The following is a 24,416-nucleotide window of genomic DNA, read 5'->3' on the forward strand; positions in this document are numbered from 1 at the left end:
AATGTCGTTGCTGATGTAAATCACCTGTGATCCTTGGGTGCTGGTGAGCCCCAAGCATCCCTGGGGTAGTTGGATATTAAATTGTAGTTAATTTATATTTGGTATGTAGTGTTTAACATAGATAATACTGGCCGTGATGACTATTGTTCAGTTTGCAGTTAGTGTTTATGGTCTTGGTTTTACACACACACACACACATGTGTGCGTGCGCCTTCTCTTCTGTATATCATGATTCCTAGAGCACAGTTCAGAGGCTAGTATACTATTGTGGAGAATGTCTAAATAATCCAGTTGTCATTCATTTATTTATTGGTACTAGCAATTGAGCTCAGAGTCCCCAGCTTGCTAAATGCAAGTTGTACCGTGAAGCCGCTGTCCCCCAGCCCCTGACTTACGCTGTACGTTATTTATTCATCAAATCAACGGATTTCGTATTATTTGAGCCATCCTTATAATGATGGATTAAAATGAGGATTTGGAAGTCTATCTCATAGAAGTTACTTTCACGGTGTGAATGATATATTTTAAATGAATGCTGGCTATCATTTTCAGAGTCAATACCTAATCTGACAAATGTTCAGAACAACTGGTAAAGTCAAAGCATGATTATCTCAGAGTTTACTCTGGTTGAGCTTGGGAGGTCACACTTTTTCCATGTGGCTTCTGCAGACGCCAAAGGGAAATTTCCCTTAAGCCTGAAGGCCTCTTAAAGAAATTGGCTAAGATTAGCCTAAGGAAAAAAGCAAGCAAACTTAGGCACTTGCAAAAGGGGTGGGAAGGGGAATCACAGTATGGGGCAAAGATAGGATTTTGACTATCCCACCAGCCAGAAATATTCAGAAGCATGCTTCTTTTTCTGTAAAAGAGGTGGCGTTTGCAGAATGCGGACTGTAAATTTTTATTGAATATAATTAACGCTCTAGAAAATAATCTCTTTGGTATTTGCATGTGCCTGGGACATGGTCTGGTCCTGGGAGTCTGTCTGGTAGGGCTGCATTCTTGCTTTCCATAGTGAGATAGTTGGGTTTCAGACTGAACGCCAAAGACAGCTGTGCGCGTCTCTTACTGCAGCTGAGTAATCATACCTGGGGGAGGGAGGAGTGTGTGGAGAGGAAGAGGAAACATAAGAGGACCTTGATCTAGAACCTTCTTTTAAGGTCGTTAATTTCCTTTTATTTTGTTTTTTCATTTTAACAGCCCTAGTTTTACAGCATCCTTCCCTGAGCCCTCACCTCTACTGTTCATATTAATAGGAAGTTCTTCACCATCGTCTTTCTAGATATACTTTATTTGTAGGACGGCTAAGATCCTCCCCTCTCCACTCCCCACCCTTTTCTAATTCTGTTATCAGTTCCTAAACTTTATTTAGGAGAGCGCCTCTTTGGGTTTACATGCTGTTATCAGGAAGAAATTATTGCCTTGGATATTACGTGCCAGATTTTTAATGGGCATGTGCAAAGCACATATCATGTTAACGGTAGAGTTTTAGATTGTTTTAAAGTAATTCTGAGAACTTGGGCAATTACTTACATAGAAATGCTTGTGCAGGCAGGGGGTCGCCCCCTCTTTCTCTTCTCATCTGTAGCCCTGCCGTGAATATACATGAAATGCCTTTGTTCTCGTCTTTTCTGCCTGATTATTATGGTCTCTAAGTGCTTTGTCTTCGCCCCTCTGATATATTCCTTGTGCCTTAGTCAGTGATTGAATGAATAACTTTGTTTACATCGAACGGAGGTCTGGAGCACTTTTTTTTTTGTGAGATGAGAGAGATGGAGGAAAAAAAAACCCTTAGAGTGGGGTGGATTGGAGGGAAAAGCAGAGGGAAGAAATAGGTAAAAATCAAACAACAATAAAATGATTTTAAAAAAAAAAAGCACAAAAACAAGCCAGGAGTGGGTGGAGGAGAGGAAGAGCAAGCTAAGGCAGGACAGGGGCTTCTCTCGGGGTCTGTGAAGTCGCAGGGGGCTTGTCGCTGGGGTGGAGAGAGATCAACAGACCAGCATTTTCCCCAGGCTTGGGCGCAAGCTTGTGAAACTCCTCGTGTATTAAAGAACCTCGGCTGGGATTTGCTGAGGACAAATGCTGTAATGTGTTAGTCATCCATTATCGGCTTCTATTTTTGCAGGTTCCGAATGATGAGTGACGCGGGTCTGCGCGATAGCCCTCACAGCCCCTGTCATTGCGAGCGATAAGGACCTCGCACGTCCAGCAGCCGCCCCGGGCTCAAGGCGCTCTGGAGGGCGGGCGGCTCCCGCGGGCGGAGCGGACTCCAGCGCCGCTTCCCACGCACCGGGACCAGATCCCGGGGACCCGGCTGGCCGCGCGTCGCCCGGGGCCATGAAGTAGCGGTGGCCGCCAGCCCTGCCCTCCCGCCGGTCCGGCTGCTGCCCGCTGCCCCGGCCACAGCTCGGACATGGCCGGACACGCCAGCAGCCTGCTGCTGCTGCTGTTGCTCGCCCTGCATGGCAGCTGCCTGGCCTTCAGAAGCCCACTTTCTGTCTTTAAGAGGTGCGTGTTTGGCTTGTTTGTTTCCTTTCACAGGAGGAAGGTGATTGGGGTGGTTTCTGTGCATGTTCCTTAGAAATGTAGTCACTAGTAGTAACCAGGGTCCTGGGGAAGGGAAGTCTCTACAAGGTTGGTTTTTTTTCCTACCCAAAACGATTTGGAATTTTAGCCTTAGTAACTTCTGAAGTGCGCCTTTCGGATAAAGCCCATTCCTCGTCCTGTACCCTGGCTGCTACCCAGCCTTTTCGAACTCCAATTAGAAGTTGTGACTTTCAGAACTAATCGCTCCCTCTTGGGGAAATATTTCAGAAACTATCCTATAGTTGTTTAGACATGAATGCCTTCCTGCATATAACAGCTGGAGGAATAAAATATCAAGATAGATCGGTGGTGGGGAGATCATTGGCTGTAATAGTTCACTAGGAAGTATCGAGCTGTATACACGCACCTCGTAATTACCATATGAAATATTTATTTACTTGTACATTTGTAATTCGCAGCGCAGTCTTTATTTCTTCCTCACATAACTGTTCTTAGCAAGATTGTGGCTAGGGATGTTTGGTTGTTTGCTTCTGATTGGTAATGTTGGACCCTCGTGGTTGACCAAATGTTACTGGATTATAGTCTTACCGCTAGAAAATCAATGTGCGTGTGAGCATGATAACGTCTTCATTAAGTAGAAATAAATATGTATTGCAGGCTTTTATTGAGCTGAACTTTAAGTGTGCCCGGCTTCCTTGCTTTGATTGTCTTTTGCCTACAGATTGGCTTTATGTAGCTCACTGCCAATAACGTGATTCTGGGTGTCGAGGCTGTTAGACAGTTGTTGCATTCTAGTTTTTATTGGACGTTCATTAAGGCATCTTTAAACTTCAGGACAGAGGATTTATTTCTGCCCTTCCAATTATGTTCAAATTATCTTCTTCAGATTTAAAGAAACTACCAGATCATTTTCCAACGAATGCCTTGGTACCACCCGACCTGTCACTCCTATTGATTCATCAGATTTTGCACTGGATATCCGCATGCCTGGGGTTACACCTAAAGAGGTGCGTGGAATTCTGTCCTTCATTATTCTGCTCTTCTGTGGACTGTCGAACGTTAAAGCTAAACCCAGGAGCCTGCATTTGGAGCTGGGCTGACTTCCTTGCTTTCAGACTCCCCAGCTGAGGCTGGAATTCTATAAAAGGGGTAGGGCTGCAAGGCAGAATAGTCAGTTATGCTTATTAAAGTGTTACTCATTTTGTTATTGTGACTTGAAGTGGAGACTTGAAAGTTTACTCTTTGGGATTCTCTATGGAGAGATGGCCCCTGAAACAGAACATCTAAATATGCACGAAAATATGGAAAATGTTCTCATGAAAGAAACGACGAGAGCAGCTGCATCTACCAGATTACTGTGCTTTTTCTTAAATACCCTTCCAAAACAATTAACATAGAAAATTCGGTTTGCTGCCAAGAATTTGAGAAACAAAGCATTCCACAGTTTGGAAAGTTGGGGAAGCTATTCATACAGGTGGCAGAATGAATTTTCTAGAGATAATTTTGGAAGAAGTAGCAGCCGTGCTCACCCGAATGTGTCATCGAGCATGTGAAGTTGAGCAAGGTTGCTAGGCATCCCATGTCTTAGCACACACAAGACGCTAAGACACGCTGCCGCATGTGCAAGGTGTTTCGTTTAGCATGAAAAGGCCAGAATTAATTATGCTCTGCAGCCAGCCAGAGCGGGGATTTATGTATGTCATTAAAAGATAGCCCCGTGCTTTTGAAGCACCACAGACAGGGAGAGGCCTGGACCTGGAAGAGGTGCAGTGACTGGTGACTCATTCTTGCGGATAATGTACTATTTCCTTTTTCCCTTTTAGCGCTGGGAAAATAAAAGCATTCTATTTATTGAGGAAAAAATGGACAACCAGGAGCTCTAGACTTTTACTTCAGGGTAAAACCTGACAGTATTTGAAGACTTGAGTGTGGTTGTGATAACTACTTTACAGCTATATAAGACAGACAGCTGTCTGTCTCCGCATTCCCGTGTCACTTACAGATTCCTCGTCTATACATTCTGTTATTTCTGCCCTGACTCTGAGTTTCATAATCAGCCTATGTAGTATTTAAGTGAGATACTAAGTCTAGAACACAAAAACCCACAGTCCCCTACCCAAGAGATTAGCTTTTTGTTTATTTCTTTTCCGTTTTTCAATCGGGTTTTAACTATACTTCTTTAAAATTAGCTGCTTATTCTTTTATATCTAAAACAATCACTAATTGGTCATTTGTTTTTTTTTCTTTGTTCTCTCTCTCTGTCTCTGTCTCTCTCTCTCTCTCTTTCTCTCTCTTTCTCTTTGATATTTTTCTCCCTCTACTCTGTGGGCTGGCCTGAAGCTCGAGGCAGTCCTCCTGCCTCCGTTTCCACACTGCATGAATTACAGAAATGAGTTACCATGTCCAGTTTCAGAAATTGGTCTTTTAGCATGTTCCCCACAAGAACATTGTTGTTTTAACCAATAACAAATTAGCGCTATTTGAAAATATTCCTTTATCCTTGTTACTGAGTAACAACAATAGTAGGCAATTCTGCTGTGACCAGTACTTCCAGAAGGAAAAAAATAGAAGAGTCGATTTAAAAAGAAAATGTGGGAGAGCTCTGTTTTCATAAAATAAATCTTTATTCAATTTTATAGTCTTATGATTATCAAAATGACCACACAGAAAGATAACATGTAGTGTTTAAATTGGTACTGTTCATTTTGCACTATAGACAGAGGATTTTGCTTCATGAAATGGCCATTTGTTGGTTGCCTTTGCGGCGGAGTTCCTTTCCTCCTTGCTCTTTCTCTAAGGCTATGTGGCTCCCAGGAGCCATCTCCAGATGGGGAGTGAGTGGACTGGGGTTAGCAGATGGCTGGATCTTGCCTCCTTTCCACAGTGATTGACTCAGAAAATATACGTGTCCCGGAACAGCCGAGTCAACTTTTAGGTCTTTTGCTAAGAATGAATTTCCCTGTTTAGGTGAGTGACGAGTATGGAGACCTGGTGAGGACAAGCTTTATGAGAAGGCTGTGCTTAGGATAATGTAGCGAGACTGAAGCAATGGAAGTCCTTGGTGACTTCATTACTTTGGTCACCTTTGCTTACATTCGCCTATGTTATTTCATCCAGGCTGGGTTGAGGTTTGTCTTAACTTGCAGCTACAGCTATTCAACGGGGTGAGGGATTCAGTTGCTCTGAGACAGCTTAGACCTATCTATAATGTTTCACCATGTTCCCTCAACATGCTTGATTTCATGTGTTCTGAATACTGGTTGACGGATGATACAACTTGTAAGCATTCATGAGAAACAACAGGCTGCCCATGACAGGCAGATATAAAACCTCTTCCCTCCTCCACTTGTCCCTTTTTGCTAGATGGACTGACACCTACGGTACCATAAGTATTTTTAGTGAAGAAAAGCAATCACCCTTGTCTGAAAATGCAGCTAAAATTAGAGTTAACACAGGTAAGAAGAAAGGACATAAAAGGGGAAGAAAGAATAAAAAAATTTAGAATGAAGAGATTAAAGGTAAAGGGAAAATGAGTATTGACCAAAACAAACAAAATGCAAGAAAGCAAAATGGCCAAGAGCAAGAATAAATGGGCAAAATATAGGATATCTGGAATAGGATAAAGAAAATACTTCTTAAATCCAAGAACAAGAGCAGTAAAGGGGAAAGGAAAATGTAAAGCTGGGAAGTATGCCGAGTTTTCCTATCAGCTGTGGCTCAACAAGAAAAACAGAATTCATACAAATGTGGAAATAATGGAGAAGCAAGAGCTTTGTGTCAGTAGTCAAGAGCTGTTCAAGATATGTATCATTAAATCTGGATCTTAGGGATTATTGCTTATGTTATGGAAATGGTGAGAATGGTATGGATAAGGCTGATGGAAGTCTTTTGCTTGAGAAATAAGATTGTAGGCTGGGGTAAGAAGACAATATAATAGAGGTAGGAAAACCATAGGGGTAATTCACATAGTACAACCAACTCATTTCACAGATGGAATACAATCCTAGATTAGGTAAGGTCTCTGCATTATGGTTCTTCCTGATATTACATGAATATAGAATGGTCATTAAAAATTACTCAATTAAACCTGAACTGGTTTGTTTAGGGAAAGTAACTAGGATTCTACTACAATATCAGTCTTTAAATTTTGTTTTATCTATAATTGTTAGTATGTGTATGAAAGAGGAGGGAGAGAGGGGAGGATTTAGAGAAAAAGAGATAGAGGAGAAGACAGGAAGAGAAGGGAAGGGAAAGGAAGAGAGGAGGGGAGAGAAGAAGAGAAGAGAAGAGAAGAGAAGAGAAGAGAAGAGAAGAGAAGAGAAGAGAAGAGAAGAGAAGAGAAGAGAAGAGAAGAGAAGAGACGAGACAAATGCATGTGTGGGGGAGTCAGAGCACAGCTTTCAAGAATTAGTGTATTCCCTCCACTGTGGTTCTGGAAATACAACTCATTGTCAGGTTTGTAAGGCAAGCACCTTTTACCTGATGAGCCCTACCAAGAATTTACAGTAGAAAAAAATTCTTTTTATGTTTTAGACTTTAATGGTCTTCATATCATCAATACAAAACTCTTTGAGTAGATTCAAGGGTTTAGGTGATCAGTGGATCTGTGTCCACCTGGTACTGTGCTCAATCTTCAGTAACAAATATCAAAACCAAACATCAAACAACAACAAACCTAGACAAAGAACTAAAGAATGCTGAGAGCGTGAGAAATGTCTTCCCCAGGAAAGAGCACCAGTTGGTATCTTGTACCCAATGGTCAGTCCTGAAATCATAAAGTATCATTATACAGTCTAAGCAGATTGTATTTATATACTTGGAAACACACATACACACACATGCACCAACAACAACCACAACAGAAATTAAGGAAAAAAGGGGGCCTTGAATTTAGAAGAGATCAAAGAGGGGTACATAGATGAGAGGGATTGGAGGGAGGAAAAGGAAAGGGGAAATAATATATTCTCAAAAAGTAAAAAAAAAATAGAAAAAAGTAACAATATTAAGTAAACAAATAATAGAAGGAAAGACTTTCCAGCACATGTTTCTGAAACTCACTGTCAACAAAGCAGTCAAAGGCTAAAGGAATTCAGCAGATTTTTGACCTAACAACTTAATTAAAAAGGGAACTAAGTAACCAGTCTTTCTTTTTACATATTGAATAACTAGATAATGAAAATCACAGAAGTTCTAAATCTTTCATGTAAAGCAACTTGGAAAAAGGAGGCAAAAATTGAAGATACAACTACCACTAGGATAATGCTATCCAGTTCTGAAAATCTCTGTACATATCCTCAAGAACCTTTATTAGAAATATCAGTGCAATGAGATTCAAACTGTATGGTTATGAAAACCGATCTTTCTGTCTAATCATACAGCATGCCATCTTATCTTCTTATGAGAATAATAGTATACTGGAAGATCTATGGCTTTGGTTACACACTCAGTCAAACTCACTCTGACATGGAAAATTTTGTGTACTTTTTATTCTTTATTCATTTTCAAGTCTTGAATATTTGGGGATTTATTTATTTGTTGTTTTTAGATTTGAGAAGATGGCAGGGAGAATAGCAACTTTAACACTGCCACTTGAAGAGGTTCTGTAAGGACCTGGTATCCAGTGACACCATTTCAAACACAGCAGATCTAGGAAGTGGCGTGCCTTACGATTGCTCATTTGAGCAGGGCAGTAGTGGTGCACACCTTTAATCCCAGCGCGCAGGAAGCAGAGGCAGGTGGATCTCTGTGAGTTTGAGGTCAGCCTGATCTACAAGAGTTAGTTCTGGGGAAGTCTCCAAACCTACAGAGCAACCTTGTCTCAAAAAACCCAAAAGAACAAAAACAAAACAACAACAACAAAAAAAAGATTGCTCATTTGGTGCCATTTCTTCGCTAGACCCCTTAGTCGTGTGGGACTAGGAACTATTGCTGTGACCAACTCTCACATCTACAAAGAAAACAGTGTGATATACTGCCTGTTCATTTATAATCTTAATATCCTAAAGTATATCCGTTTTGTGAGTTAACTACTCCATGGATACTTGGCTTGAATAAAATAACTGAGGCATAATTACAATAATTTTTTTATAGTTTCTTTTCTAAAGTAAGTCAAATCCTAGAGTTAGCCAGGCTGGCAGTGATCTTGCCCCAGATCTTAAAGTGCCAATTCAGCCATGCTTCTTGGCTCTATGGTAACTTCCTCCTGCCCCTCCACCTGCCTAAAGAATAGGTGTTTACCTGACTAAGAGCATTCTTCAGAGCAGAAATGCCAATAGCTCGTTCATATCAGTTTAGTATCCCACACTTGGTGACTGATGAGAACGCGTGCACTAGTACTGTTTCTGGCAGTGTATGTGTTCAAGGACCCGAGGATGAGTTTTAAAAAGTGAGGAATGGACTTTGCATCATGACTCTATGGAGACATTGAGACAACATATGGGTTTTGAAGGTGAGGAAAGGCAGCCAAGTGAAACAAGGCAGAAAGCAAGAACCTGGGCAAGGGAAAGCTGCGTAAAGAAAAGTGAGAAGAGGCGAACACATTCAGGGTGACCAGTCCAGGGGCAGTGGCTGTGTGATCAGAGGTGCCTGGGAAGCTGAGAACATTGGTTCCATGGGCTTTACACATCTGTTGGAGTCCCTGCAAGGAAAATTTTCCAGAGAAGAAATAATATCAGTAGAGATCCAATATATTATTGTAAATGTATTAGCTTGATGTTTCTTCAATGACTCTTCTGAAGACTTGGAACACTGACCTTGTGAAACACCCAAACAACAGTGAAGACCCACTCATTCCTAATAGAAGTTCTTTCAAATCCTAGTTACATAGAATTTAGTTACTTTTCAATAAACTGGTCCTCTATGTTACTATAACTAATGGCCAAGTCAACAGGGATGGACACAGAGTGATCAGAAAGAACAGCATGCATGCTCTGGCTATGACTGTTTATCTTCCTGTCTGTAAATTGTTATGAGATTCTGTATTCATTTGAGGTTTGAAAGTTTAAGATTGGTGCTATGTGCCAAATTCACAAATTAATTGATTTGTGTATCGAGGTCTTGCCTCATTAGTGAAAACTAATTACATCAATTAAATAAAATACAAAAGATATTAAAAGGTTCTTGTAAACTACAAATTAAAGCGGTCTATAGCTTGTTTTTAAGTGTTTAAGATTAAATTATGATGTTTTGATGGAAACCTGTTTAATACCTCATCAGGAAAGACCAGGTCCGCAGTGTTCTCTTTGTTATTTCATATCTACATTTGGGACTGCACATATAAGGGCATGCTGAACCTTCTTCCCATTCCCTTTTTTAATTATTATTCAAAAATTAAGCAGAAGAAAAACACATTGGGCCAAGAGATAGGACTCCAAAGGAGAGGCTCCTTGCTCCCAAGCCTGATGATCTGCATTCAATCCCTGAGCTCTGTATGGTAGAAGTAGGTGGTTCCCACAAGTTTTTCTTCTGACTTCTCACATGCCCATGTGGCATATGTGAACACACACACAAACACACACACACACACACACACACACACATATATATATACAATAAAATTAATTATTTTTAAAAAGAAAGCAAAATTTTTAGAATTAGTTTTTATATTTTTGATTTCATCTCATGCCTTAGTGAATCTCAGAGATGCATCTGTTGGGTAGAGGACTACCTTGCGACCATCTGTTTTCTCAATCCATTTGGGTTCCTCTTACTATTTCTGTTCCTGTTAAGCATTTTCGAGGAGAGAATGTGTATTTGAGGATTCATTATGGTCTACTATTATAGGACACTTTACAACCATTGTCTCTTTAATTAGCATAAAACACTACTCAAGATCTTGTTATATTTATCTTTTTGCACAAGAAATTGAGTCTAGGAGATATTAAAATAACCTGCCCATAGCCAAATTGCCAGTAAATAAAACACAGCATTAAATTTACTTTAATTTGAATCTGAAACTCATCCCTATTTCATAATTCTGTCCTGCGAATCTGTTGATGATAATTTTAGGAGAAATTTAGATATTATCAATGATCAAGACCAAGTAGCTGTCCACTTTGGATGCCAAGAGCCATGACTGCCAATCATATGTAGTAAATAATATATAGTTGGAGAGAATGTTGCTGTGTGCATTTTATATAAACATGTACTTTTAATTATATATACTTGCAAAATATTTGTAATTTTTTTTAGCAAAGTACAAATGACTGACTCCACCTTAAGTTCAGAATAAGCTTTCTAACCACCCTCATGCAAGAACTCCTTCTTGCTGCTGATCTGAATTCCTTAAATCAGTTTTCATTGAATCTGAATCCTAATTGTTAAAAGACACAGTACAAACAAGTTTACCTGATTTTAACCCAAGTTTTTCATCGTTCCTATCTACATGTCAATCATAGTCTAGGAAATTGTTTCTTAAGATGTCATATCCTAAGCACTTTCCACTTGTGTGGCATGCAATCTCTTGACAGCTGTAGTTAGAAAGCAGCTATGGAGAGTATGTAAATGAATGGCTTGGCTGTGTTCCAATATGGAATTGTATCTGCTGAAGCAGGCACCCAGCACATTGGCTGTAGTTTCTCTATTCCTGATCGAAGCAACTGCACACGTCATTTACGCTAATAAATGGATTTAACCTTTGGCATCGCATGAACTGTGTCTGACTTCCAGGGCATGAGGAATAAAAGTATCAATACAAGATTAACAGTGGCTTAACCTTAGTTTCTTAGTTACCTAGCCAGTATTTCTGTCGAAATGATTGTAAGCCTGAGTTCGTTTATTTGGAACATCGCTTTCATACTTCACCATCTCAGGAAGTAGCAGTTCCTGTCATAGAATTTTTCTAGGTAAAATACACGAGCATCTTTAGCAGCATGCCATTCTCTCTCATGGCTTATAAGCAATATGCCAGTACATCCTGTTAGTGTTATCACCAAATATAGCAGCATCCAGGCCTTCTGTCACCACAGCCATCTTTGTCATTCCGGTCAGAGAACCATGTGTCCTTTCTGCACTGTTACGATGCAACATCCCTAACTGGCCTGCTTTGTACCTCTGCGTCCCCGGATGTGCTCCACACAGCAGCCTCGTGGATCCCACTAGAGCAGAAGTTAGGCTCCATCGCCCTTCTGAACACTTCCAGCATTGCCAGCACCACTCACCTCACACTTCAAAGCAAGTCCTTTAAAATAACCTCCACAGCCCTTCCTTTCTCCTGATATGTTTCCCATTCTTGTCTCTTAACCCTCGTGCCCGTGTTAGGAGTCATGTCAAAGGCACACGAAGCCGTTGTGAAGTGGCAGGACACATTTTGGACAGTAATAGCTGTTGCAGTGAGACCTCAAATCTGGCGTGAACTGAACAAAACTGCAATTTCTCCCGAAGTGACTGAGAGCTGTAACGGGAGAATAAGGGAGTGGAGAGATGTAGTAAACAACTGGGGACTCAGTAAAGTCAGGGAAGTGAGAAATTACAAGGGCTCGTCGGGATAAATGTGATTAAACCAGACGTGTCTGCTTGCTGGCAATGACCAAAGTCGTCGCTCTGGTCGGCTACAGGATCTGGGAGCCAGAGGATTTGTTTTCTCAGATGAGACTGAGATAGACAGCAAATTTGTTAGCCCAGACAGGTGCACAGTTCATCTTAGGGATGTAGACTTGAGCTGCGAAGGACTGTCAGTATTTGTTTAAGTCCCTAGCAGGGGAGCTGAAGCCTAGTCAAGAAAGCGGATTGGAAGAGCCCTCTTGAGCTGTGAGTTCTGATACAGGGCTAGTTGCAGCATCCTGGATGAGATACTTCAGTTGTTTCATTTGTATAACAGGAATGATACTTTCTGATAGAATTGTGGATAAATCCATTCATATGGATAAAGCTCAATAAATGTTGTTATTATTTCTGCTCTGAAGAACCTTTTGATGGATAAGTGAAGGCACACTGTCAAGTAGGTAACACAAGTGACAGTTATGGACAGTGAGCACCCTGGTAATGTTGAAATTAGCCATGGGTGTTGTCTTGAGCATCCAGAACACGATTACAGTGTCTCGTTAGTTAGTAGGATCACAGTCAAAAGTTTGCTTCTACATGTCGTAGAAGCCACTTGGGATCTACATCTCTCCCACTGCCCTAGGGAAATATCTATGGAGACAGCAAAAGTTGGAAAATGAGGTAAGGAAGTGTAATTGGAAACAAACGTTTAGATGTCTATAGAGAGAGCTCTAGAAATAAGGCTATGAGCAGATACATAGCCAGAAATATACCCTTCATCATTTAATCTTTAAGGAAAAAAAAAAACTACTAATAATTAAAGGGTCAATTTATCCAGTTGTAAAACAGCTGTATACCACAAGTACCAGAGTATCATCTCAAATATGTAAAATAAATATTCAAAGCAAGCTTGATTCAAGCACAGTTAGGAAGCTGTCTGTGAGCGCTAGAGTGATGGCTTCATCAGTGGAGTTGACACAAACTCACCGTGAGGACCTGAGCTCAGATCACCAGCACCCGTGCACAAAGCTAGGGATGTGGCTCAGTGCTAGGGTGGGAGTGCTCCCTGCACAAGCTTGAAGGCCTAAGTCTGCATCCTAGCAAAACGTCAAACTGCGGGCATGGCTGACACTCACTGACCTGTAATCCCAATGCTGTGGGGGTATCGAGACAGGAGGATTGTGGGGCTTGATGGCTGCCGTCCTAACTCCAGGGTCGATAAGAGAGCCTGGCTTAAAAGAATGGAGAAGCAGTACAAGAGAGCCGAACACCCAACACATGCCTGCGTGCCTGCACCGTACACATGTGTGTGTGTGCCCATAAAAATGCTTGTAAAGTCTGATTCCATCTTAATTAAGCGAATTTAACACAAAATCCTGATAGACTCATGTCCGTTTGATGAGATGTTTCTCACATCCATTTGTTAATATATTTTCCCCAGGCACTGTGGATATGGGAAGAGGTACCTGAGTCTCTGTCTTTGTTTTCTTGGAGAAGGCACAATGGAGGAGGATTACAGCATTTTTTTAAATTTATCTGTTCTAGTACAACAAAGACCATCTATTATTTTACAATATTAATTGTAAAATTTTTTTAAAAAAATGAAATATACACCATCCCCGCTGAAAACAGTGCAGCTGGGTCTTGTATTTCTCTCGTATAAGACCCCTAGTGTTTAGAAATCTCTACAGGGGTCTGTTTTTCATCAATGCCTTTAATTGATAAATTTTTAATTCCTATCCCTCTGCTTTGCAACTGTGCCATTAGGAGACTCTGATTAATTAAAGAATTTAGGGAATTTGGTACATGTTTAGAAGCAAATAGAGGCGGATTTGCAGGGGGTCATTTTTTCTATTATATGCTGTCTGTAGGTACTTGTGGAAGGCAGTCATGCATCCCTTTCCACATTAACAAGGAAAGTGATCCTCTTTGCCCTTATTAGCTACCCGAAAGATTCCTTTTGTTTCACTTGTTTTCAGCTTCACGTAGTCTGAATTAATATTTCACTGACCCTGTTCAAGAAATAATCTCTGGAGCCGTTCTGCATGGTTGTCACATTCTTTGAGAAAAAGAAGATACGTAGTGTGCTCTTTCAAAGCAAGGATAGCTCTTCTTCACAGATGCTACACTGTACTTAGCTGTTTGTATATTGGGAGATAAATCAGATGTGTATATTGCAGGAATAGCGAGATCTTCACAAACAATAGTCGCCCCATCCAGCAACCCCCAGAACACTATTGGAGAGCAACATATATAAAAATAGAGGGTACATTTCTGTTGTACAGTATGTCTTCCTCCTACCTCCAGCTAATCCAGTATTAAAGGAAAACATTTGCCATGGCAACATTGATTTACAAAGGGCAAGTGATGCTTCTGAGTGATTGAATTGTTTCTTTCCGTAGCTCTCATATGCACACAGTTAACTCTTCAACAACCTTATTTAGTGATTTTATAGAGAACTAAAGAGGCATTCCCTGATTAAATTTAGAAGTTGCAGTTTGGAAATAGAACTATGAAAAAATAAACTTATAACAAGAACTGGTATCACATTAAATACAAACAGAAAAATACCACTGAAGTATTTCAGCCTTCATTATTTATGGAAATGAATATTTTGTGCATTAAGTCTACTGTACTAGGGTTAAATCATTTGCTTCCAACCGAATGATCATTTTGCTGTGGAAATGTAATTGCTGTTTACTTCAGTTTCCATAATTGATTATATCAGCTATAATGTTCAGTTTTGACACTATAGATGTGTTAAATATTAATTTTGTCTCCTTAATGTAGACTTCACAAACGACACAGCACTTTTCAAAGGTATTTTCCTGATATAGTTTTATTTATTGGAGGAAGTGTATCACAGCAGTGCACACAAGAAAGAAGATAGATTGGTAGCCTGGGTAAGTGTAGGTATGAGAGAGGGTACTGTAATGGGGTCAAACAAATTTAGAAGTTAACAAATTGTAGCTATGTTGTTTTTCTGCTGTTATAACCATTCACAGTACCAAAAGGAGAAAATTGTGCCCAGGAGTCAGGAAATTAAGTCCCTGCCCTAAATAGTCTAGACTTAAGAGCAAAAATTTTTCTTACTCAACATGAAATTTCTGTCTCTGTCAGAAGTAAACATTGCTCTACCTCCTACCTATCATTTATCTCATCAGCACAGTGAGCTTGCGTTTAGAAACCCACAGATGTTGAGTATGCAGGACTTCTAGCCCTTTGGCCGACTGCGGTGGGAGTCAGTTGAAATAAATAAGGCATTTCCTATGATTGCTGCCCATAGCATTTAGTCTCTTTTCCACTTTGGTGTGTGACGACCTGAAAGGAAACAAAGCAAAACAAAAGCTTCGGGTAGCCAAAAACTTTGAAGGACCACCGAACCAGGTAAAAAGCCAGTCTATGCTGTTTAAATGCTGTGGAGTCTGCTGCCCTGTGGAAATCCCTAGTTCATTAGAGGATCTGTCGCCCTTCTTCCCCCACTTCTGTTTGTCCACAGTGTGTCCTCACCAAGATCCAAGAGTGTCAGCTATCAAGAAACTTGGAAATGTGTAAATCTAAGATGATTTGCTTACTTGTAAAAAAAATGAATCCTCTTTCAGATAGATAGATAGATAGATAGATAGATAGATAGATAGATAGATAGATGATAGATAGATAGATAGATATTGATATATTATAGGTAAGAATTTTTCTATTTATTTAAAAAACTATCTTTTCTCATTTTTCATACAAATCCATTTCCCACTCCCTCTCCTCCTCCCATTCCCTCCACCTTGTCCCTACCCTACCCACCCCATCCACTCCTCCGAGAGGTTAAGGCTTCCCATGGGGAGTCAACAAAGTCTAGCATGTCTAAGACAGTGCCAAGGTCCTCCCCAATATGTCTAGACTGAGCAGGGTAACCTCCTAAAGAGAATTGGTTCCAAAAAGCCAGTACAAGCAGTAGGGATAGACCCTGTTCTCACTGCCAGTGGCCCCACAGTCTTCTAACACAGGGGAGAATTGCAAATCTATTTCCCTCTGTCCTGTTTTCATTTGTTACAAAGAATGTTAATTTAGTTAAGAATGGTGCTGTCTCTTCATGTTGGTCAGTTTAGGACATCATTGAGGAGGAGCTTCTGCAAGCTGAGTTGAAACCTAGTGAAATCTCAGCATGGGTGTTAGTATTCAGTCCATTTGGGCACACACCCCAGCCTTTATGAGATACTGGGGCATATGACTCAGGGCTTCACCTTAGACAAGCACTCTATTACTGACCTATGTCTACATCCCAGTTTCTAAAGTCATTTTTGCCAGAGCATTGGAATTATAAGCAAAATGATTTTTTAGATATTTTCTAAATAAATATCAGCCTTCTATGCTACTTTTTTTTAAGAGGGGTCATTTTATTTGGTCTATTTATTACCTGCCAACCACAGTCATTCCACCCCCCACCCCTCACCCCCTGCTCCTGCTCACACCTCCTCCACTCCACCCCTATCCACTCCTCAGAGAGGGTAAGGCCTCCCATGGGGAGTCAACTAATCCTGTTGCAGGACCAAGTCCCTCCCCACTGCATCAAGGCTGAGCAAGGAAATGGGCTCCATAGAGCCAGTTCATTCACCAGGGATAAATCCTGGTCTCACTGCCAGGAGTCCCACAAATAGATTAAGCCTCATAACTCAGGGACTAGTTCGTTCTCATGCAGGCTCCCCAGGTGTCAGTCCGGAGTCCATGAACTCCCACTAACTCAGGTCAGCTGTCTCTGGGGGTTTCCCCATCATGATCTTGCCCCCGCCCATTGCTCATTTAATCAGTCCTCCTTCTATTTGTCTAGATTCCCCAAGCTAGAGCCAGGGCTTGGCTGTGGATCTCTGCATCTGCTTCCATCAGTTGCCAGATGAAGGCTCTATGATGACAATTAGGGTAGTCATCAATCTGATTACAGAAGAAGGCAGGTTCAGGCATCCTCTCCACTATTGCTAGGATGACAATGAGTGACATTTAAATACCAGTGAGGGAGTGTAAGAAACCATGATGACAAGATATTGAAAAGCTGGGAGGGGCTAAGAAGTAGCCTGGAAACTGGGAATCAATCTACCTCAAGATCCAGGCTGCTTCTTGTCCCCTCCCCATCCTTTCAATATCTTGTCATCATTGTGTCTTACATTCCCTTCTCGGTATTCACATGCCACTCATTGTCATGCGTTTAACATATAATGTATTGTAATGAATATAGCAATCTTGTATTATTTGTAATATTGCCTTTGCTAGAGGAGCCCCAAGAAGTCTGGTCTGCATGTGTATCATTCTGGGGCGTCTTTATTTCATGTCTCCCCATTGAAATACCTGCACTTCTATCTTTCTTGAGATATATTGTTGCTGTACATTTCCTGTGTACATTCTAGTCAAAAAGGTGATAAGAAAGTGAAGTGATACTTTTGTTAATTAGCTAAATGTAGGCCTATTTCAAAACAGTGTGCTACTCACAACAGCCATGTGTAGTTTAGCCTAGCAGTTCAATAGATTCCTTAAGATGATAGACAGACATGGAGCATGGGACCTGATGAATGTGTGAACTTCAGCTACCGCCATCTTAGTAAAGTCCTAACTCAGACCGATGGCAACACGTCCTGGTCTTGTTCATTGCAGGAGCCATCAAGCTTGAAGTGGTACTTACTACCCAATAAAGAACCATTGAATTAAATTTAAATAAAGTAAAAGAAGAATTCTTTCCAAGTTGTGGGTGCCATCTGCCCCACAAACACATCAGTGTTTATGAATGTGGATTGTGAGTTATCAGCCTCACCCTCATTCTCTTCGGGTACAAATGGCATTCTTAAGTGCAATGGTTTTATTGCAGCCGCTTCCTAATTTTTCACATGTGCCTGTGTCTTAGCGAGGATTTCTATTACTGTGAAGAGACACCATGACCACAACAGTTCTTGTAAGGAAAACATTCATTGGCATTGGCTGATGGTTTCACAGGGTCCGCCATTATCATCATGGTGGGACTTGGAGGCATGCTGGCATAAGGACATGGTGCTGGAGAAGGAGCTGAGAGGTCTACATCTTGATCTGAAGGCAACAGGAAGTGAACTTGGCATTGGTCACAGGTTGAGCACAGGAGAACACAACGCTCATCTCCATAGTCACACACTTCCAGCAAGGCCACACCTCCTCCAACAATGATGCATATCCTTCTTAGGTGCATGCCACTCCTTATGGGGGCCATGTTCATTCAAACCACCATACGTGATTTTTTTTCCTACTTTTTATCACCTTGCTTTTAGTATACCTGAAGTCCATGAATTTTAGGTGTGCAATTCATACAGGTTTTCAAATGTGTAATTGACACCATCAAGAGCATTCCTAGCACCCCAGGGAGCTCTCTTTGCATCCGTGTACTCTCCACATTCCTTACTTCCTTGCCTACTAGTGTTTCAGGTACTGTGGCTTGGCCTTGCCTAGATTTATATTACTTATGAATGAAATTACCCAGTGGCTTTTGACTGACTTTCTGGATTCATCTGTAAGAAGTACCTTTCCATTAGGATGCGTGCTTGCAGGGGAAGCTGGGTTCTAACTGCAGCTGTCTCCAGGGCATGTGCTTTTAATCATTGCATTACATGGTTTGGGGTCAAAATATTTGTCTTAATACTCTCCGGTGTTACTTTCCGAGTCAAAAATCTTTATGGGTTCTTCGTTTTGACCAAATGCGTTTCCTGTAACATGATGTGGAGTTAATCTCTCTGCCATAGTGTTCTATTCACATGTGACAGTTTTAGAACATCCCACTTGTTCTTCCCTGAATCCCTGTTTTCTACCATATTTAGTGCTTTTGTTATTCTTTTTGTTGAAATGCTGTTTATTATTTTATATGTATGTATTTGCACTGCATGTGTGACTGGTGCCCAGAGAGGCCAGAAGATGGTTGCAGACCTTGGAACTCAAGTTACAGGCAGTTATGAGAAGCCATGTAAGGGCTGGTAACCACACCCATGTCCCCTGCAAGAACAGTGAGTGTCTTAACCACTGAGCCATTGCTCTACTCCCACATTTGTTAATCTTTTTTTGTTGTTGTTTATTTGTTCGTGATTTGTTTTGGGTTTTTTGAGACAAGGTTTCTCTGTGTAGCTTTGGTGCCTGTCATGGAACTCACTCTGTAGACCAGGCTAGTCTTGAACTCACTGATCTGCCTGCTTCTGGGATTAAAGGCATGTGCCACAACTGCTCAGACATGCTTGTTATTCTTCTAGGCAGTTGGCTTTGAAAATCTTGATACCCTTGGGCATCTTTGTGTTCCTCACATCTCCACCTGTTGAGATCGATTTCCATCGGATTATAATCTGAGTGCCTTTCCCTCTGAACCCACCAGAGTCTCCCGCTGAGATGAGGGCCATAATTTATGCCACTCTTAAAGATCTAGTACACTGTCCCTGGAAGACAGTGACTTTCTATCTTTTAAACATCTCACACTAAAATAGTCTCTAAAAAGCCCTGGTGGCATATTATTCCTCTTAGTTTGTAATATGCCAGTATATGCTCATACTGAACAAACAGTCTCTATCTATATTTAAAAAGAATCTGTTCCTTCCTACCGGTCCTTCTGAGGATGCTGCTTACGTACTTCTTTGTACTGTGTAGGAAGTTGGCTCAAGGCCCAGTAAGAATGGTCTGTGTCATTAGGGCCACATCCCCAGTGCTTTGGAAAGTGTTTGATACTTAGTACGCACCACCAGGTACTTCTTAAGGATTGTGATGCACTGGGCTGATGAGATGACTATTTGTAAAGTGTCCTGTGAGCATGAGGACCTGAGTTTGATCCCCAGCACCCATGTGAAAAGTCGGTCTCGGCAGTCCATTCGTAGAATCCCGGCACTGGGGTGGCAGGGTCAAAAGGGCCTCTGGCACTTGCTTGCCTGCTGGTCTAGTTGAGTTGATGAGCCTCTGGCTTGGTGAGAGAGCCTGTCTCAAGCAATGTGGGAAATGGCCAAGGAAGGCAGCTGCCTAGATTTTGATTTCTGATCTCTAATTGCATGCAGACATACCAAAAGAATGACCATTTATTGGTTGTGTTCTTCGGTCAATACACAAAGCATCTTAGCAAATCTAGATTGATTAGGCCACTAGATTTCAAAGGAATTTGTGGTTTGGTATGCAGACTGTCTCTTTGGTTAAGCTGGTTGGAACCACATCAGACTATTTAGTGCCTTTGTGTCTAAATATAGGTCTTCTTTGAAACTCATAAAAACCTGTCCCTTTCTGCTGTCTGTTTCCCTGTGCTTACTGTATTCATTTCCAAGACTCCTGGCCAGGCTCTGTTCCTACTGAGCTTTTGTGTACCGCACTGCCACCACCACTCACCTTTTAAAAAACTGTTCTTTTGAGGCAGCATCTTATTGTTGCCCAAACTAGTTTTCAGTTCCTGAGCTCACGAGATGACCTAGCCTCTGCTTCCTGAGGTCAGGGAGTGCAGGCATACATACCTCCTCAGCGTCTTCTTTCCCGATTAACCTGGTTCATACATTCTTAGCTTCCAGATCTCAGGCAAGACATCACTTCCTCAGAGAGAGCCCTTCTGTTCCCCTCCACGTCCTCATTTTAAAAGAGTTACCTCCTGTCAGTATTCTGTACTTCTTCTGGGTACCACTCACAACTGCAGGAAAAATTAATTTTTTTAGTAACTAATTTTTTTCATTTATTTTGCATACCGAACACAGTTTCTCCTCCCTCCTCTCCTCCCATTCCCTCTCCCCTGCTCCTGCCTCCCATACCTCCCTCCCCATGCATTCCACCTTTGTCTACATTCAGAGTGGGACAGACCTCTGATGGACATCAACAAAGCATAGCACATCAATATGAGGCAGAACCAAGTTTCTCCCCCTCCATCAAAGCGAGGTAAGGCAACCCAGCATGGGGAATGGGTTCCCAAAAGTCAGCTCAAGCGCCAGGGACAGGTCCTGATCAGGGCCCATAGGTATGTGTCCATTCTACCTTAACTAAAGGTCAGAGAGTTGAAACTTACTTCGGTCTCTTCAAGGTTATTGTCAACAGGTCAAATAACAGGTATGGCTAATTCCAGACCTGTTATATCAGGTATTAAGCAGTAGATCTGTTTCTACCTCAAGCAAAGGTCAAGGTTCTATTCTACCCTGATTTAGATCAGAGAGTTCTGTTCTCTCAAGGTTATTGTCAACAGTTCAGACAACAGGTGTGGCTAATGTCCAGACCTGATATTTCAGGTATTAAGGAATAGATCTGTTTCTACCTCAAACAAAAGTCTAAGGATCTAACCAGTTTCCTACTCCCTTAGGGAGATAGCAATGAATTCCACTCAAAGAGCGGTTTGCCTACAGGACATTTTGGTCTAGGGTGTGAGTGTTACTTGTCTTGTTTTAGCAACAGAATGTTTAACTATGAATGCAACCCATAATCCTTCGACTGGTCTGTTCATTCCTTAGGTCATGCTAATGCAGTTCTTTTTTAATCTTACTTCTACCTTTTATGGTTTCGGCATTTAAGCGAATGGAAATTAAGCCCAGCAATTTTCAGTACTCACTGTGACTCCCTCCTGATGCTGGCCTACACTTCAATTTATTATTTTCACTTCCGTCTTCCTTCTCTTTACTTATTTTTCTAATCCTTATGCCCCTACCCTGATAAGTGGTATCCTTGTTGAAGCTGGTCTCCAGCAAATGGCGTCCAATGTGGGGTGAGAGGTGAACCCTGAAACACACAGACATGTGGATAGCAGTACAGGGGAGAAACGTGTAGGATCCCTCATGACTAAAATTATACCGCACGTGGAGAGGTGAGAACTGAGTGCTAGGTAATAAATAAAAATAAATATTTTTTAGAAAAAGAGGAAAGAAAAAGGCAAGGCAAAAATTAATGGAAGTATAATTTGTAAATAATAATTTTAGATATGGGACAAGGAAATAGTATTCACTATCTATACAGCGGCTTGGATGTATTTTGACAGCTAGAGGAGCTGAAGTGGAGCAGAAACAAATGCAGAGATTTTTAGATTTTGTAAATATTATATTCCCCCCACACACGCTGGCTACATACCTGCAGGCACCTTCAGACTGCTTCAGGACATGGAGGACCAAAGTGCAGCCCCGCCTTCAAGCTGATCTCCAACACTGATCTCACTACTAGGAGCCACATGAACAGACCAAGCTACACAACTGTCACACACACATAGACAGCCTAGGTCTGTCCCTTGCAGAATTCCTAGCTGCTGTTCCAGAGTCCGTGAACTCTCGTGAGCTCAGGTCAGCTGTCTATGAGTTCCTCTGTCATGACCTTGACCTCCCTGACTGGTAGAATGCCTTCTCCCTTTCTTCAACAGGACTTCCAAGCTTAGCCCAGTACTTGGCTATGTATCTCTGCGTCTGCTCACATCCATTATTGGTTGAAGGCTCTCTGATGACAATTAGGTGCCTTTATTTTTTCAGTAGACTACTTACCATTCAAGGACAGAAAGACATGTCTAGTTTTGTTCGATGTTGTATGGCTCTTGACTAGTGTATGTCAATATGAGACTCAATATATATTTCTGCAGTAGAGAGGCATGTGGAACATATAGTTAATAAATGAATGAATCTCCACTGCCACTAAAGTCTTAACTCACATTGATGTTAATGATTCTTGGTCTGTCTCCCTTTCTCCTTGTGCCTTCATTGCATCTCCTTGGTTTCCTCCAAATTATCTAATGACAAAAATGTGCTCACAACTCAGGCACATGCCTCACATACTCCCCGCAACCAGCATGGCATCCGGTATATCTAAATTCAAATTTAGACTGAAAAGTCTCTCACTAAAAAGAGAAGACATATTCTAATCAGACCTGAATCCTCCCTGTCTCCCACCCCCTTTTACGTAGCTTTCTTCAGTCTTTGCAGCTTGTATTCCCGGAGTTTCCAGAGCCATGATTTCTGTGCAATTAGTAGCCATCAGTGTCTGCCTCTATCTCGTGGTTCTGTTCCAATTAATTCTGCAGTGCGGAGAGTCTTTCTCAGCTCCTTTGTCTAATTTTTTCTCTTCAGTGTTACAGCTCAGAGTCTCTCTTCAGAAACCCCAAGAGTTGAGAATAACCTAGGTTGCTTCTTTTTGGTTTTGAGGCTTACATTTTATAATTTTTAAAAGCAAATGTCACTGACCGGTTGTGGCATTGGGAGTCCATTGACTTGGGAGGTGGAGGCAGGCAGATCTCTGTGAGTTCGAGGCTGGCCTATTCTGTAGAACGAGTTCCAAAACAACTAAGGCTACTCAGAGAGACCTTGTCTTGAAAAAGCAAGTATGCAAGCATGCAAGCAAGCAAACAAACAAACAAAACAACCATGGCAAGGATATAAACACAGTCATATCTCTTGTGTGTAGGATGTTCTCCATTGGTTTATCCAGATGAATTTTTCCCTTCCTACTCTAAGCTCTAAGGAGCAACCTTTGTGGGTGTGTCATTGAGTTTCCCTGTTCCCCAATTTCCTTATTGACTTCATTCTGAGGGTCCAGTGGCCATGGCAGTTTCTACTTAGGGTAGTCCTTCCCTTCTTGCCTCACAGGATCTTATAGGAATTGTTTGCTGCTTTTTTTTTTTGTCCCTGATATGTTTTGACACCCTTTAGCTGCTTTCCTTAACCTAGTCATATGTTCGCATTTGTTTCCTTGGTTCCTTTCTCCTCAGCTGCACCTTTGATTTGTACCTTCCCCTTCCTAAGAGAGAATTGGTCGAGTTGTTTAAAGGTTAAGTGTACCATGTTAATGATCTCATCCAAAAGTGATTGGGTGTAAAAGTTCTGCTCACAGGGTCTGGAAAATACATGAGCTCAGTGTGCAATTGCGAGTGCTGTGGCCTGGTTAGAAGGTGAAGCTTGGGAGTGAATTTCTTTCAGTCCCTTTGTTGCTCTCTTACACTGTGTAATCTTGTGACGTGACAAGGCCTCTGTGAGTGGCAGATCCGGTTGAGAAGGTGTCCTCCGTTATCCCTGGTGACTTCCGTCTGGGACCACGCAATCTCTAGTATCCTGAATTCATCATGCTTCTAGTCCTCCGAGATTCCTTCCTCCTGGCGCCCTTTGCCTCCGCTGGGGGACTATGAGGTCTTAGAAATTTACATCAGTAAATAATGTTGCTCAGTTTGTAGGCTTAATTTTTTTAAGCAACAGTTTGTGGGGAGAAGCTGTATAATGGAATGCTTTTTCTGATCTGTGCAGTGCTGAAAGACGTGAGTGCTGAGCTGCAGTGTCTCGGCTGTCTGTATTCTTCCATTTCATTGTTCCTCAACACACCTTGAATTACTTTCAAGTCATTTGCCATAAATCATGAGGGTTTGTTTCCAAGGGTTCTCTTTTTAAAATAAGACCCTTAATTTATAAAATAACCACAATTTTCGTTAGTAT

The 24,416-nt window shown here is 41.4% G+C and overlaps 1 protein-coding gene across 10 annotated transcripts in view; it reads left to right on the forward strand.

The window, feature by feature from the left end:
* The window catches only part of Pam (peptidylglycine alpha-amidating monooxygenase), a 286,594-nt gene that overhangs the window by 123,823 nt on the left and 138,355 nt on the right, over nucleotides 1-24,416 (forward strand). For all 10 annotated transcript variants that reach the window (XM_085696100.2, XM_085696107.2, XM_085696114.2 and 7 more), the window contains exons 2-3: nucleotides 2,126-2,508; nucleotides 3,434-3,554. In XM_085696100.2, the coding sequence (XP_085552226.2) occupies nucleotides 2,414-2,508; nucleotides 3,434-3,554 (216 nt within the window). In that variant the 5' untranslated portion in view covers nucleotides 2,126-2,413. The remainder of the gene's footprint in view (nucleotides 1-2,125; nucleotides 2,509-3,433; nucleotides 3,555-24,416) is intronic.

This window comes from Myodes glareolus, chromosome 1 (genome assembly GCF_982192425.1).
Source record: "Myodes glareolus chromosome 1, mMyoGla1.1, whole genome shotgun sequence".
In the NCBI taxonomy this organism is placed as follows: domain Eukaryota; kingdom Metazoa; phylum Chordata; class Mammalia; order Rodentia; family Cricetidae; genus Myodes; species Myodes glareolus.